At 43.0% G+C, this 12,478-nt stretch overlaps 2 protein-coding genes across 2 annotated transcripts; one reads left to right on the plus strand and one right to left on the minus strand.

Annotated features, from left to right (window-relative positions):
* Positions 1-1,199: 1,199 nt before the first annotated feature.
* LOC124661084 (CXXC motif containing zinc binding protein) lies at positions 1,200-5,863 on the plus strand. Its single transcript, XM_047198942.1, has 5 exons — positions 1,200-1,394; positions 1,507-1,614; positions 4,248-4,415; positions 5,326-5,436; positions 5,551-5,863. The coding sequence occupies exons 1-5, from the start codon at positions 1,293-1,295 to the stop codon at positions 5,590-5,592; spliced, it is 531 nt and encodes a 176-aa protein (XP_047054898.1). The 5' UTR covers positions 1,200-1,292; the 3' UTR covers positions 5,593-5,863.
* Positions 5,864-7,225: 1,362 nt separating this feature from the next.
* On the minus strand, positions 7,226-11,340 carry LOC124660739 (vesicle transport v-SNARE 13-like). Its single transcript, XM_047198554.1, has 5 exons — positions 11,137-11,340; positions 10,977-11,035; positions 10,557-10,745; positions 9,488-9,658; positions 7,226-7,682 (listed from the first exon to the last, which is right to left on the minus strand). Exons 1-5 carry the CDS (start codon positions 11,228-11,230, stop codon positions 7,530-7,532), a joined length of 666 nt encoding a protein of 221 aa, XP_047054510.1. The 5' UTR covers positions 11,231-11,340; the 3' UTR covers positions 7,226-7,529.
* Positions 11,341-12,478: the final 1,138 nt, after the last annotated feature.

The raw sequence follows: 12,478 nt of genomic DNA on the forward strand, positions 1-12,478 counted from the left end.
ACCCAAGGCTGCTGCCCGGGCGCCCTCGTGTCGCGGAAGATGACCGAGATCGCCTCCACGCACCAACGAGAGGCGGGGGTGGATGGCATGGCGCAGACCGAGGGTCTGGCCGCCGCCCACCACCAACCCCTGCCGGAGTGCTGCGGGAAGCCGACGAGAAGAGGGAGACCGCAGCGCCGCCCATCCCACCCGCACCGACCGTTCCGCCAGGGGACAGCCGACGGGAGGAGGGCCGCCGCCAGGGGACTATGCACATGTACTAAGTCAAACATAATCCTGTTTGGCGGCGGCCGGAATCTACAACCACTTTGGAGCCCGGCGCTAGCAGATCTGATTGGAGATTGGGAGATCGAGGACGGACACATGCGTCCAGACTCCAGACGAAGACGCACATGCTGAAGCACACCAACGTGAGCGCCATACCGACGGAGACGGAGTTAACCGCGTCCGCTGCAGGGTCGCCGAGCTGCGCCTCAGATGGCGACGAGCACGCCGTGCGGAACAGCACGCAAGACCGCCCCGCCGCCGAGTAGCCGCGCCTCCAGCTCCCCTCACGGCGTCGTCTTCTTCAGCGTGAGGTCCTCGCCGCCGAGGCTCCCGGCGACCTCGGGCCGGTCGTGGGGAAAGAGGATGGAGGCGGCGCCCGGGGCCGGTCGCGGGGAAAGAGGAGGCGACGGGGAGAGGCGCCGCCCTCGGGCCGGTCGCGGGGAAGAGACGAGGCGACGGAGGGAGGCGCGCCCCGGGCCGGTCGCGAGGGAAGACGAGGCGGCGGGGAGAGGTGCCGCCCTCGGGCTAGTTGCGGGGAAGAGACGAGGGCCAGGATTCGGGGGGTGAGGGACGAAGCAGTACGCGAGCAATTCCACGCGTTTCCGAGCTCGAGAGCTCTGAATCGGGCAACGTGAAAAAAGTATTGCGCGGGGGCGGCTCGGAATTTAATCCCGAATTCCAGAACTCAATTCTGTGCACATCCAAACGGTAGAATCAGGACCCGAATTCTAGATTCTCTAATTCCAAGCTCAATTCTATGCAACCAAACAGGGGTTAGACAAACTTGGGTGCAAAACATTCGCAATAAGTATACGAATGGAAGGTCCTAGAAGCGAGCAGGCAATCCATGGGCATTTCCGTTCATTTGTTTTCTCCAAACAGCTTTGCGGTTGCGTCCCGGAACTGATACGGTGGAAGAATATATTCCCCTCCCATTCCCTTCTCCTCCCCAGCCACCGACGCAAGGCCCAAAACCCCAACCCTAGCGAGGATTCCAAGGGGCAGCGGCGGCGACCGGAGGGGAGATGGTGTTCTACGCGTTGCTCGTGGGGGCGGAGCTCGACGGCCTCACCAACCTGCAGCCCGCCGGCGGCTGCGACGACCCCACCTACCCTTACTACTTCAAGGTTCTGTCGCTGATTCCGCGCCCTCTTTGATCTCCCCCTCTCCTCTCCTCCCCGTTTCTCTGATTCGGATGATTCTGATGATGGTTGTTTATCTGTGTCGGGCCGATCGTAGCTGCGTTGCGAGGGCTGCAAGGAAACCAGCACCAAGGCCACCTGCGTATCCCTCGACGAGGTCGTCGAACTGCCCAACGGCAAGGGCACCGCCAATCTCGTCCAGAAGGTACCACCGTGCGCCATCGCATGCCTCCCGTCGACTCATATGTGGCCTTAGCTTTATGTCTGTGGCACGTACTGTGTGGTTGATGAGACTGGAAGTGCGTGTTTGTTCGTTGGTAGGATCGATCGTCTTATTCATGTGTTGTGTGTACCCTTCGCAGAACTAATAGGGTTGAGATTTCCCTGTGGGATTTGGTATTGCGTTTCTCCAGACTCGATTTGGCACAGTGTTGTCTGCCTACACCGGTTAACGTCAGATGTCCTGGTTTGTTTGTTTATTTTTTCGCGAAAACGCAAAAGACTTGCGTTTCGATGCATTGATAGATAGGAAAAAGGTTATATGTACAAGTCCACGAAGGGACCAACACCCCGCACTACAACTCGACCCAAGAAAGAGGACCTAGTCTAGGGGATGATCTGGCGGACGCCTCGGGCCCCCGCGCTCGCCCACTGTTGCGCCTCGGTCTTGATGTCGTTGAGCAGGGAAGGCACCGAGGGTTGTGCGTTATCAAAGATCGCAGCATTCCGGTGCTTCCAGATCCACCACGCCGTGAGCATGATTACCGACGATGTACCTTTGCGCAACTGGCGGGGAGCGGTCCGCACCGCTTGCGACCACCACTCCACGAAGTCCCCCTCCGAGTCCGGTGCTTCCAGATCCACCACGCCGTGAGCATGATTACCGTCTTATTCTTGTTTGTTTATTTATTGCTAAAAATGGAGGAGTTTAGATTGTGTAGTGGAGGGTCATATTTGTGTTCAAAGTTAAGAATAGAGGCGTGTTCTTATCTTCTGTGATTTGTTTGCTTGCTATGGAATCTTGTGTAGTGGAGGGTCATGGATGACTTTTTGAGAGCACTTTATTCATCGATATTTGAGTTTTTATACAAATATTCTGTTTGCATGTTCATGTGAAAATAGTTTGAATTTTCTTATGAGCTCTTCAATGCCGCATCTAGCATGTAGATATCGCGATTGTGTTTTATCAAAAGGATGCCTGTCTTTTGGATGATACAATTCCAAGGTGAATTGATGTCATGAAGCGATCATATCGGCGTGATTTTAGGAGAACCTTTTACATAGTTTAAGTTAGCAGGAGCTTTAACTCTTTCTTGTAAATCTTGTTTGTAGTCCATAATAGTGCACGTGTTGTCTGGGATCTTGTTATTGCTGGAACTAGTTCTGCTACTCCCTGTGTTCCAGTTATGAGTACTGAACATTGATTGATCTTTCTTTCTTTTTCTTAATGGAAGGTGAGTTTTTAAGCTGGAAGATATTATTTAAGCAGCACAGACACAATATATTTGCTTATTTGACAGTATGAACATCCATATAACTCTCTCTTGCTATTTTTCTAAATGACTATGGGTTAGACATATTTACTTGATTTCTGGGTGTGAACATATGTTTTTCTTTTTGCTTGTTTAGTGTGAACCTTCATTGAACCTCTTATTTAGAGGAATATTTTGAGGTATAAATCGGTAATTATTGGAAGACTGATGATTCATGTACTTCATTGTATGGGAACTGAGGTCCTTATGCACTTTAATTTTTTTTTTTTAGCTTTCCTTTATATATCGTACACCTAGGAGATTCTGGTGGAATCATGTACATGCCCATAGAGTGCAAGGTAATTTTGCCGCTGCCTGCTGCTCATGACGGGATGGGTGCCTCAGTTAATGTATGTTGCCACTATGGTTTCCTTTTTTACATCTGTGCTGTTACTTTACACATTACGTGCTGTTAGTTTGTGATTACTTAATATCCACTCGAAATATTATCAAAATGCGTCATAATAAATGCATAAATAATTTGTGTTTCTGTTTATGCCCCTGATATTTCGTTTATTTGTTTTCTTATGTAGTAGTAGTACTACCTCTGTCCAGATTTAATTGACTTCTATCAATACGTTATTTGTTCATTAGCCTTCTCTCCCCCGCGTCGATTAAATAGGAACGGAGGGAGTATTATTTTGTGCATTTGTGTTCAAGACAGAAAGATCATGTTTGTACTGACTAGGAGGCAGCTCTCATGTTTGGCCACAAAAAGAATAACTACAAGCATAGTACCATATTCATTAATCTTCTTTGAATGATAGCTGTTCCCATGTGAAAGTAGATCAACAATATTGCCCGCATTCTCCTTCAATGGTTAATTATTTCCTGTGTGCATTCAGTTTTTCTGAATGTGAGTTATTTTTATAATGCTTCTGCAGCTGCATGCAATATGCTTGCTTTAAATGTACTATTTTTGTATGTCCATGGCTGCACCTTGCTAGAGCAGTACTTATCTTGCACTTATCACTATAGCTATTGCAAATCTTATTAGTCTGTTGTTGTTTCCTTGGAAACTTAAGCATTTCTTATTGTGGACTTTGAGGGGCTTCATACAATCCATAATGCTCCTTTTTGAAACGATACTCCTGTTGCAAACCATTTTATGTTTGTGTAATTGAAAACTAATTATTTTATTACCTGATGGAAAAATATATTGCTGGATGACTTTTCAAAGGCTCATTGCCGGTCTTTTCCCTTGATCTTTCTACGGAAGGTGTACACGAGCAAATAACTTGTTACAGTGGATACTTTGTGATATGGCTAGATGTCTTACCTATACCATGTTTTGGTTTTGTTTCAGTGCAAGTTTTGTCCAAGAGAGGGATCAATTGTGATGATTCCTGGGCAGGGAACCCCACTGACTTCCGAGCTGAGCCAGAAAGGAGAGATGGCTTGTCTGATGGTCTTTGAATGCAGAGGCTATGAACCTATTGAGTTTGCTTTTGGTAATGGCTGGAAAGCTGAATCTGTAAGTATTTATTGATCTTTCACAACATCCACATGTATTAACAGCCTGTATAGTTATACTGTTGTTTTCATTGTTTTTTGGCGCTGGACTTCTGTTTGCAGACAGCAAGTATGCTGAACTAATGTAGTAGGTTTATCGTAACTATTAATTTATCCTGTCCAGACAATTCATATGCTAGAATTGCTCTGTATGTTGCATTTTGTGTGCTACAAGCTTGACTAGTTGGTTTCACTGTTATGTACTTGTTGCTGAATTTAAGTTGCTTCTACATTTTTTGTTTGTTTTTGCATCTGTTCCTTAAGAATTAGTATCATATGTTTCCTTGAATACAAAAAGAATTGATATCACGTACTTCCTCCGTCTATAAAAGGATTTCTTAGATTTGTCTAAATTTAGATGTATCTATAGATGGAAGTATCTACAATTCTACATACATCCAAATTTAGCTAAATCTGAGACATTTTTTTATGGACAGAGAAAGTATTACATTTGAATGATATTGATATCTCTGCTTGTATTGCATCTCAAAGCACAATTATTCCTCGTATAGTTTATTCATGCCACTCTTTTTCCACAAACGCAAAACAACAACCCTTGTTTTTTTTTCCTTTGCGTATGTTCTTCTGGGCCCAATATATTTGTTTTTTAATGCCACGTAGTATATAAGAAATAGTAATTAAGTTCTTCAGTGCTCTAACCGATGTGAAAGGCGCAACTTCTGTTCAAACTCAGAGCTTGCTTGACAGCTACTCAGTACCACTACCTTGTGTACGGTGGATATGTGAATTATAGTTTAGATGGAGCACAAAAGCATTGGTTGTTAGCTATATTTGACTATATATGTGTCTCGCCCTTGCAGCGGGTTTGGTACGGTGTGTTGGTATTTTAACAGTTTCCATCTTCTGTAAAGGTACATGGGACAAAATTCGACATTGATCTTTCTGAAGGAGAGTTTGATGAGTACGACGAGAGCGGAGGGTGCCCCGTCTCTCTATCCAAGCTGCAGTCAACATTCAAAGTGGTAAATAAACACTCACTTCCTAAATTAGCAGACATGGTGCATTTGTGAGTTAAGACCATACTGGAAAGTGTTATCAATAGATTATTGACATATTTGTACATGATGAATTCACAGGTGAAGAAGCAGGGATTTCATGGGAAGACCAGATATGTCTAGATCCAGCATCTCTTGGGGTCCTCATAATTTGGAGCTCGAGATGTATAAAGCGTATCTACAAAAACGAAACTCGGTCTTGATCTTGTAGTTGAACTAAGTTTGTGCCCGTACCTGACATCTTTCTATTGATTCAGTGGGTTTCCCGTGAATTTGGTTAAGCTTGCACCTGTTAGGAACCATCGAATATTCTGCCTGTCAGTGGTATTAAAACATGGATCTTCTGCGGCTCTATGATTGATCATAAAATTTGTGGCTGAAGTTTCTCGTCTTAGTGTTTTGTTTATTTATTTGAAGCTCTTGTTCTCATGGATCTGAAGTTCAGATTCTAAACGCTGGGAGGATGAGAACATTTGCACTCCTCGAATCTTTGCACTCACTCTAAATCACGCGTTGTATTTGTAATATTCCAAATTCAGGGCGCTCTTATCTTTCACTAAATAAGCATGTGCATAGTTGAACTCTTGCGTACTCATAAATATAATTCTAGTGCCTGTGTGCGTGAGTGATTGGAATATAAGAAAATAATTTGGCTGAGGCATGGGAGCAGGAGTTGTGGAGAACGGCAGTTGAAAGAGCACACTACATTGGACCAGCCATACCGATCGACATGTAACTTCGTTCACTTATTTGCGTCCGCTTGACATAGTGTCAGAAATCGGTGACTCAAGAAATCAAATTGGTCCTTATATAAAGTTTCAAAAAAAATTTGGTCCTTATATAAGCTATAATATCAAGACACGAAACGAAGTTCAACTACTTGATGGAGTACAGTCCAATGAGGCAATACGCAATAGTTAATCAAACGGTTACCGAACGCCAACGGGTGAAGGCAACACAACCAGGCACCATCGTCGTTTCTGGCAGAAAAATAAGGCTGACAAGCCTCGAACGACAACAGCACAGGCTATGCATCAAAGCAACATGTAAAGGCCTCTTTGTTTGGGCTGGCTGTGGCTGAGACTGTGCACTCAGTTTTACTCTCCGGCAGTTAACTATCTAGATGTTTTTCGATAAAGGGAATATATTAATATCAAAAGATACCAATTACATCCAGCCTCTGCAACAACGCACCATCCTAATAGCACTACGGATGCACACAGCCAAAAAACGAAAAGAAAACTAAGAAACAAAAGTCCCGCTACAGTATCTCGGGCCTAACAACAGCAATACATCCACCGTCAAGACAACACTTGAAAAAAGACTCTCCAAAAACGACGCATCCAAGAAGGGAACAGTGTTCTAACACCGTCGTCGCCCGATGTAAACTGGAAAAATGTTTGAAATATGAGAACGCACATTTTGTTACTGATTTATGTGTGTAATACATCACTACAATAGAAAACATGTGGATCACTATAAATACAATGAAATACACACATAATACATACAAACAATTCATCAAATTAATTTTTCAAAGAAACCATGAACTTTATATTAGCGTGGCATTTTAATCACTTGGCAAAAAAGTAAAGAAAAGAGCCAATGTCACAGTTAACATTATTACAAGATGACATCGACTCATGCTTTAACTTTAACTTTAACTTACAATAAGAGTAATGAAACAGAGTAAACATAGCAACTAATGCTCTTCCACGGTAACATTACAAAATTTCAACAATCTGCCTCAATCCCATCCAAACCGAACAGGCCCTTACGGGGACTCTTAACTTTGAGTATATAACCCCAAAGTTCAAATTCAAAATACAAACTGCTCATGCATTGCATGTCTCCATTGCAAACAAGATATGTTTTATCTACAAAGTTGTTAAATCATCTCAACATTTCTTTCATAAACAACACATTTACCATAACAAACATGGTCTTCCTGAAAACCAAACAAAAGTTTACATGAAAATGTGGAACACACTGGAAAATGTGGATGTCTTCCTTAGTTCCGATTGGCGCAGAGAACTGCCGTCAGGCGGGTAAGGAATCGCTCAATGCACAAACTTGAAATACAGGACTACTAGGATCGCCAAGACAAGGAGAGTTATGATAAGTCCAATAATCCATTTGTTCCTGTCCATCCTCCTCACCATGGCCCCCATGATCTTTCTGCTCTTGCCAATGTTATCATCCACACTGTGCAACTGCCATGTCAATCAAGAAACAGAATACATGAGCAGCACGAAGAAATGACATATGCTATAAACTGTATAAGAATATGATATAGTCTAGTTAAAATTATTATTTAACGCTGGATAGGTTAATATAGTGTGCTACGCCGCCATCTTATTGCTTTGTTCATTGGACCATCAATTTTGCACGTGACAGTTGATAATGCTGAAGAGAACTATGACATAAAGTTGAAAAACTATAATATGACTTCAGTTTTTTATCACAACAGTTAAGAGCATCTCCATCAGCCTCCCTATCCCCCTCCAACTCTCCATGTCCTATTTGTTAGCAGAAGGAAATAAAATACCAGCTCCAGCAACGACCCTTTCCCATCCGGAGGAATCGCTCATCATTTGTGGCCCTTTCCACCTTCCAACTACCGACCAGCAACAACCAGGGGCAGGGCCCTCCCTCCTGCCACCGCGGTCGACATTGTGGAGTCCATTCACGAGCAGCTGGAGCACAGGGGTGCCAGGAGAAGATTCTCACAGCGGCACCACCCTCGGTGCAGGCTCAGCAGAGGTGGCAGGCAGGAGCTCATCACGGCATAGGGACTGGAAACCCTGGGAGGGACAAGAAGAAGATCTGGCGCAGAACGGGGGCTGGAGCCAGCGTGGGACAGAGACGATAGAGAGGCACATGGTGGAGGTGGTGGCGGAGGACGCCGCCACTGTGTTGCGGCCTGGACCGGCAACAACCACCTGCGAGCTGGAAAGGCAACCGTTACCTTTGAGCTGGACCAACCGCCACAAGATTTCTCTTGCAGGTTTATTTCATCCACATGGAACAGATGTACTGGAAGGGCAACGTCTTGCTTGATTGATTGCTAGTCACCTTCCATTCCATTCTGATCTTAAACATTTTTGTTTTGTCTTTTCCTGAGGTATCACGAATAGTTATGCACACTCTTCTAAGTAGTTTATGGTTCATCTATTTAACTGCTTGGTTGGTTGATGAACTCCACTCATATATCACTACATATTCATGTGAAAGCAGTGAAACTAAATTAGCTCTGTAACTAGCATCAAACAAAAACATCAGGACATATTGCAAAAAAAATGCCACAATTCAAAGCGACTTTGATAATCCACGAAGTCAAAATGTTCAGGTTAGCTGCCCATAAAAACGTTCAGCTGAACCATGTCCATTCAAACAAGCCCTTAGGGGCGCATATCAGAACTGAGGAAAATTATGGGTAGGCAAATGAAACAGTTTAACTTCTTTATGCATGAGAATCATCAAGCTAATTTTACTTCCGGATATTTTCTGGACATTTCTAAAAAAACAAATTTGACTTTTGACTTCACTGAATCACAATTGCCAAAGTGTGCATGATTCTTTGTTTTTCTGCCAAATCACTCACGAATAAGGCAACTTATAAGAATGAAATGAAGGAATCAAGGGTTCATAAATGACAAGAAATACAAAAAATTAATCAGTAAAACCCAAGCAACATATATACATAAAAGAACTTGTAGAGGTGGTTAACTAGTTAAGTAGGCAGGTTTCGGTTCTACAACTAGTAAATAAAAAGTTCACAGATATGAAGACATACAAATACACACACACATAAGGCTATAATGGAAAAACTGTACTCTGTGTAATATACAACAGCGGCAACACATAGTTAAGGATTTCAACATGATTTCCTTTTAGCAACCTGCATACATTTTAGATTACATGGAGTGTACATATATTTTGTGACAGACAAAACGAATTATACACAGAAACAAACCAATTGGCTTAAATAGAGAGAATTAACTGCATTGTTACTTACTGTATCATTAGCATGTAAGAGAGATTGGCGCTGCTGATGTAGGTCATGCATGATGGAGACTCCGAGCTCTTCGGTCTCCAACATAGTTCTATGGCTATCTTTAATCCTATCAGTTGTCTTATTTTGCCTTTCCGTTGTCCTGAGCAATCTTGACCTTTGATCGGCAGATACCTGCAAGGTTCGATCGAAAATGTTCAGGGACAAGCTGTTGTAACAAAAAAAAGTGAAATAATGTAAGACTAATGACTAAATATGCACATATGTAAGTTCAATAACCTAGAACTCAGTCAACATATGAATATCACAAGGTGATTCTGATATGCTAGTTGACTGCATTCTACATTCTCAGACTTTTCTGAGAATATCAGATAGAATCGTCTGAGGAGCATATACTGTAAGTCTATAACTTCTGCATATATTAGCAAACACAGCAAAGAGAAAGAGAAAGGACAAATACGTTCACTAGACATTCATAACAGATGGACTGGAAAAAAATGTTATCGAAGAAGATTTGTAAATTGCAAGAAAAAAATGGCATGGATATCCTTTAAAAGAATGACAGATACCAATCTACATTATGGTACATATACTAGACGAACAGCATTGGACATTTTGAACCTAAACTTTCAGTCATATACCCACCGAAAATACCTACCACTTACGAAATATGCTCTGCATCTTGCGGCATGCAGGAAAACTACAGAGCAGAGACTACATAGTAAGTGATCCACCAGAATAGTTGGGTCATGCCCAATGGTCTAATATTATGGGATTGCAGAAAGAGAAACCTCCATTTTTTTACACCGGCGCACTTTGTTTAGCTGTCGATTTATTAACAGGGTGAATTAGTATTCTGATTATGGGGCTTACAGTTCCAATGAGAATAACGTCAAATTAGCACTGGCCAAACATGTATCACTGTTTACCATTCCGGGACATCTGATGAAAAACTAGTATCACTAGTGTACCATTCCAAACATATACAAACCCGTAAAATTGGGTTTCAAAATAGATTCTCCAGGCATCGCAGCATACTCATCTGATCTCCAAATAAGAAGAACGAACATACCACCAATGTATCCGCCATTCCTGACTCTAGCAACTCCTCCCTCGCCCCTTGTTGGCCATTGCCAGTAGTGATTCTCTTGAGAGTTCCCTTGAGGTTGTTAAGATCCGACTTGTACTCCCTGAGTTTCGCGAGGAGGCCGGCCCTCACGCTCGGCTGGAGGTTCCTTGCCTCAAGATCCATCTTCCTTATCTATAAGAAAGAAATCACATCCAGACATCCTCAACATATATAATTATTAGATAAACACTAATCTATTACCACAAAGTAAGCTTTTAAACAGTAAATATTTTCCGTGATGGGTGCAAACAAATTGATGCCTTCCTTGATATACCATGAATTCATCGAATTCGTCGAAAAAACTGATTGGATTGAGAGGATAAATGTTTTACACTTGTTACAGAGAAGAAAAGGGTATGTTACCAGTGCCTCGGCTCCATCGATGCCGGATTTGATCTCCGACGCCTTCTGCTTCAGCTTCTCTGCGTTGCATACAAACATCAATCAGAAGAATAGTAGACAATTCGAGTCAAGAAAGACTTTGGATAGGAAGATCGGGAGATGATTGTTGGGGAAAGCATACCTCCCGATAGGGAAGAGGCGGCGGTGCATTTGCGGGAGAGGGAGGCCGAGATCTCGCAGTACTGGCGCTCGTAGCCGTCGAACACCTCGCTCATCGTGGATGATTCTGGTCGCCGGCCGGCTGAAGTCTTCCCCGTTCCGATCAGGGCTGTAGAGGAGTCGACAGGAAGGAACGAGAGAAGGGGAAAAATGGGGAGGGAGACGGGTGACGTGTTGACGTGTTTACGCAAATCACATATGAAAGCGTATTCCAGAGGGGCCCATTGATGCCAGCCTGCCAGGTGGGACTTGGACTTGGTTTGGCCAACACCTGGGCAAAGCTTGGGCCGGGCCGGGCCGAGCTTCACGCCAGGACTGAAAAAGCCTGGTGGTAAAAAGTAAGGCCCAAACCTGGCCCGACCCAAACAAGCAAAAAGCCTAGCCTAGCCTGATCCTGCTAAATCATGTAACATGTAAGCTTGAGCCTGGCTGGCCTAACGTTCAGGCTCAAAAGCTAGTCGTCAACCTTGCTCAACGTCATTGTTCAAAAAATCAGCTGAGATACCGATTTATCGGTCGATTTATCGGTCGATTTATCGTGAATCGAGTGGTAACATATAAGATTTTGGCATATCGGTTGATTTATCATCGGCGTTGATATTGCGGCAGATTTTCAAAGTGACAGCCGATATTTCGCCCGATTTTTTTGCTGAAATTCAACCTAGAAGTCGATATTTTCGTCCTATAGTTTTTTGAACTATGCATTAGCTCAAAATTTGCATATTTATTGTTTGAAATGCAAGAGATCAAGTTAGTACTTTTGTTAAATGCTCAAATATTATTTTCACATAGCATATTATAGAATATTTAGTGCAAAAAATTAGGATTTACAAGAAAAAAAGGCGATAAATGGCCGACCGATAAAAACGATTAATTGGCCGATAAGCGATTAATCTCCATTTTAGGATTGATCGATAAGTTAACGATTAACGACTTCTTGAACATTGCTCAACATGCAAGCCATTTTGGACGGGCTGCCAATGCTTAGCTGTAGTTTAGGGCTGCCAATGCCGAGAATTATGATGGTGCACTCGGGTGCCATATACCATGATATTAAAAACATTCGAATAACCCTATTTTAAATGTGTCAAAAAATTTGAAATAATTCACGCACGTACATGTCACCAGGCTACTTGCTCGTGTAAATTTTCACGAAAAAATTCGAATTTATGGGACCTACACAAAAAAGAGAAGATGGATTTTCGCTATATTGTGAATAGTACGTGTCTACTACTATATTGCGAACAGTACATTTTGTTATTTTTATGTAGGCTACATAACTTAATATTTTCGTTCCAGATTTG

Source organism: Lolium rigidum, chromosome 6 (assembly GCF_022539505.1).
Source record: "Lolium rigidum isolate FL_2022 chromosome 6, APGP_CSIRO_Lrig_0.1, whole genome shotgun sequence".
Taxonomy (NCBI): Eukaryota; Viridiplantae; Streptophyta; class Magnoliopsida; order Poales; family Poaceae; genus Lolium; species Lolium rigidum.

Excerpts from the sequence above, each read along its gene's own strand:
- LOC124661084 (XM_047198942.1), top strand. The coding sequence starts at position 1,293 with ATGGTGTTCTACGCGTTGCTCGTGGGGGCGGAGCTCGACGGCCTCACC. Across the intron at positions 1,395-1,506 it reads CCTACCCTTACTACTTCAAG|CTGCGTTGCGAGGGCTGCAA; the intron begins GTTCTGTCGCTG and ends GGCCGATCGTAG. Across the intron at positions 1,615-4,247 it reads CCGCCAATCTCGTCCAGAAG|TGCAAGTTTTGTCCAAGAGA; the intron begins GTACCACCGTGC and ends GTTTTGTTTCAG.
- LOC124660739 (XM_047198554.1), bottom strand. The coding sequence starts at position 11,230 with ATGAGCGAGGTGTTCGACGGCTACGAGCGCCAGTACTGCGAGATCTCG. Across the intron at positions 10,746-10,976 it reads TCGATGGAGCCGAGGCACTG|ATAAGGAAGATGGATCTTGA; the intron begins GTAACATACCCT and ends TCTTTCTTATAG. Across the intron at positions 9,659-10,556 it reads GAATGGCGGATACATTGGTG|GTATCTGCCGATCAAAGGTC; the intron begins GTATGTTCGTTC and ends CGAACCTTGCAG.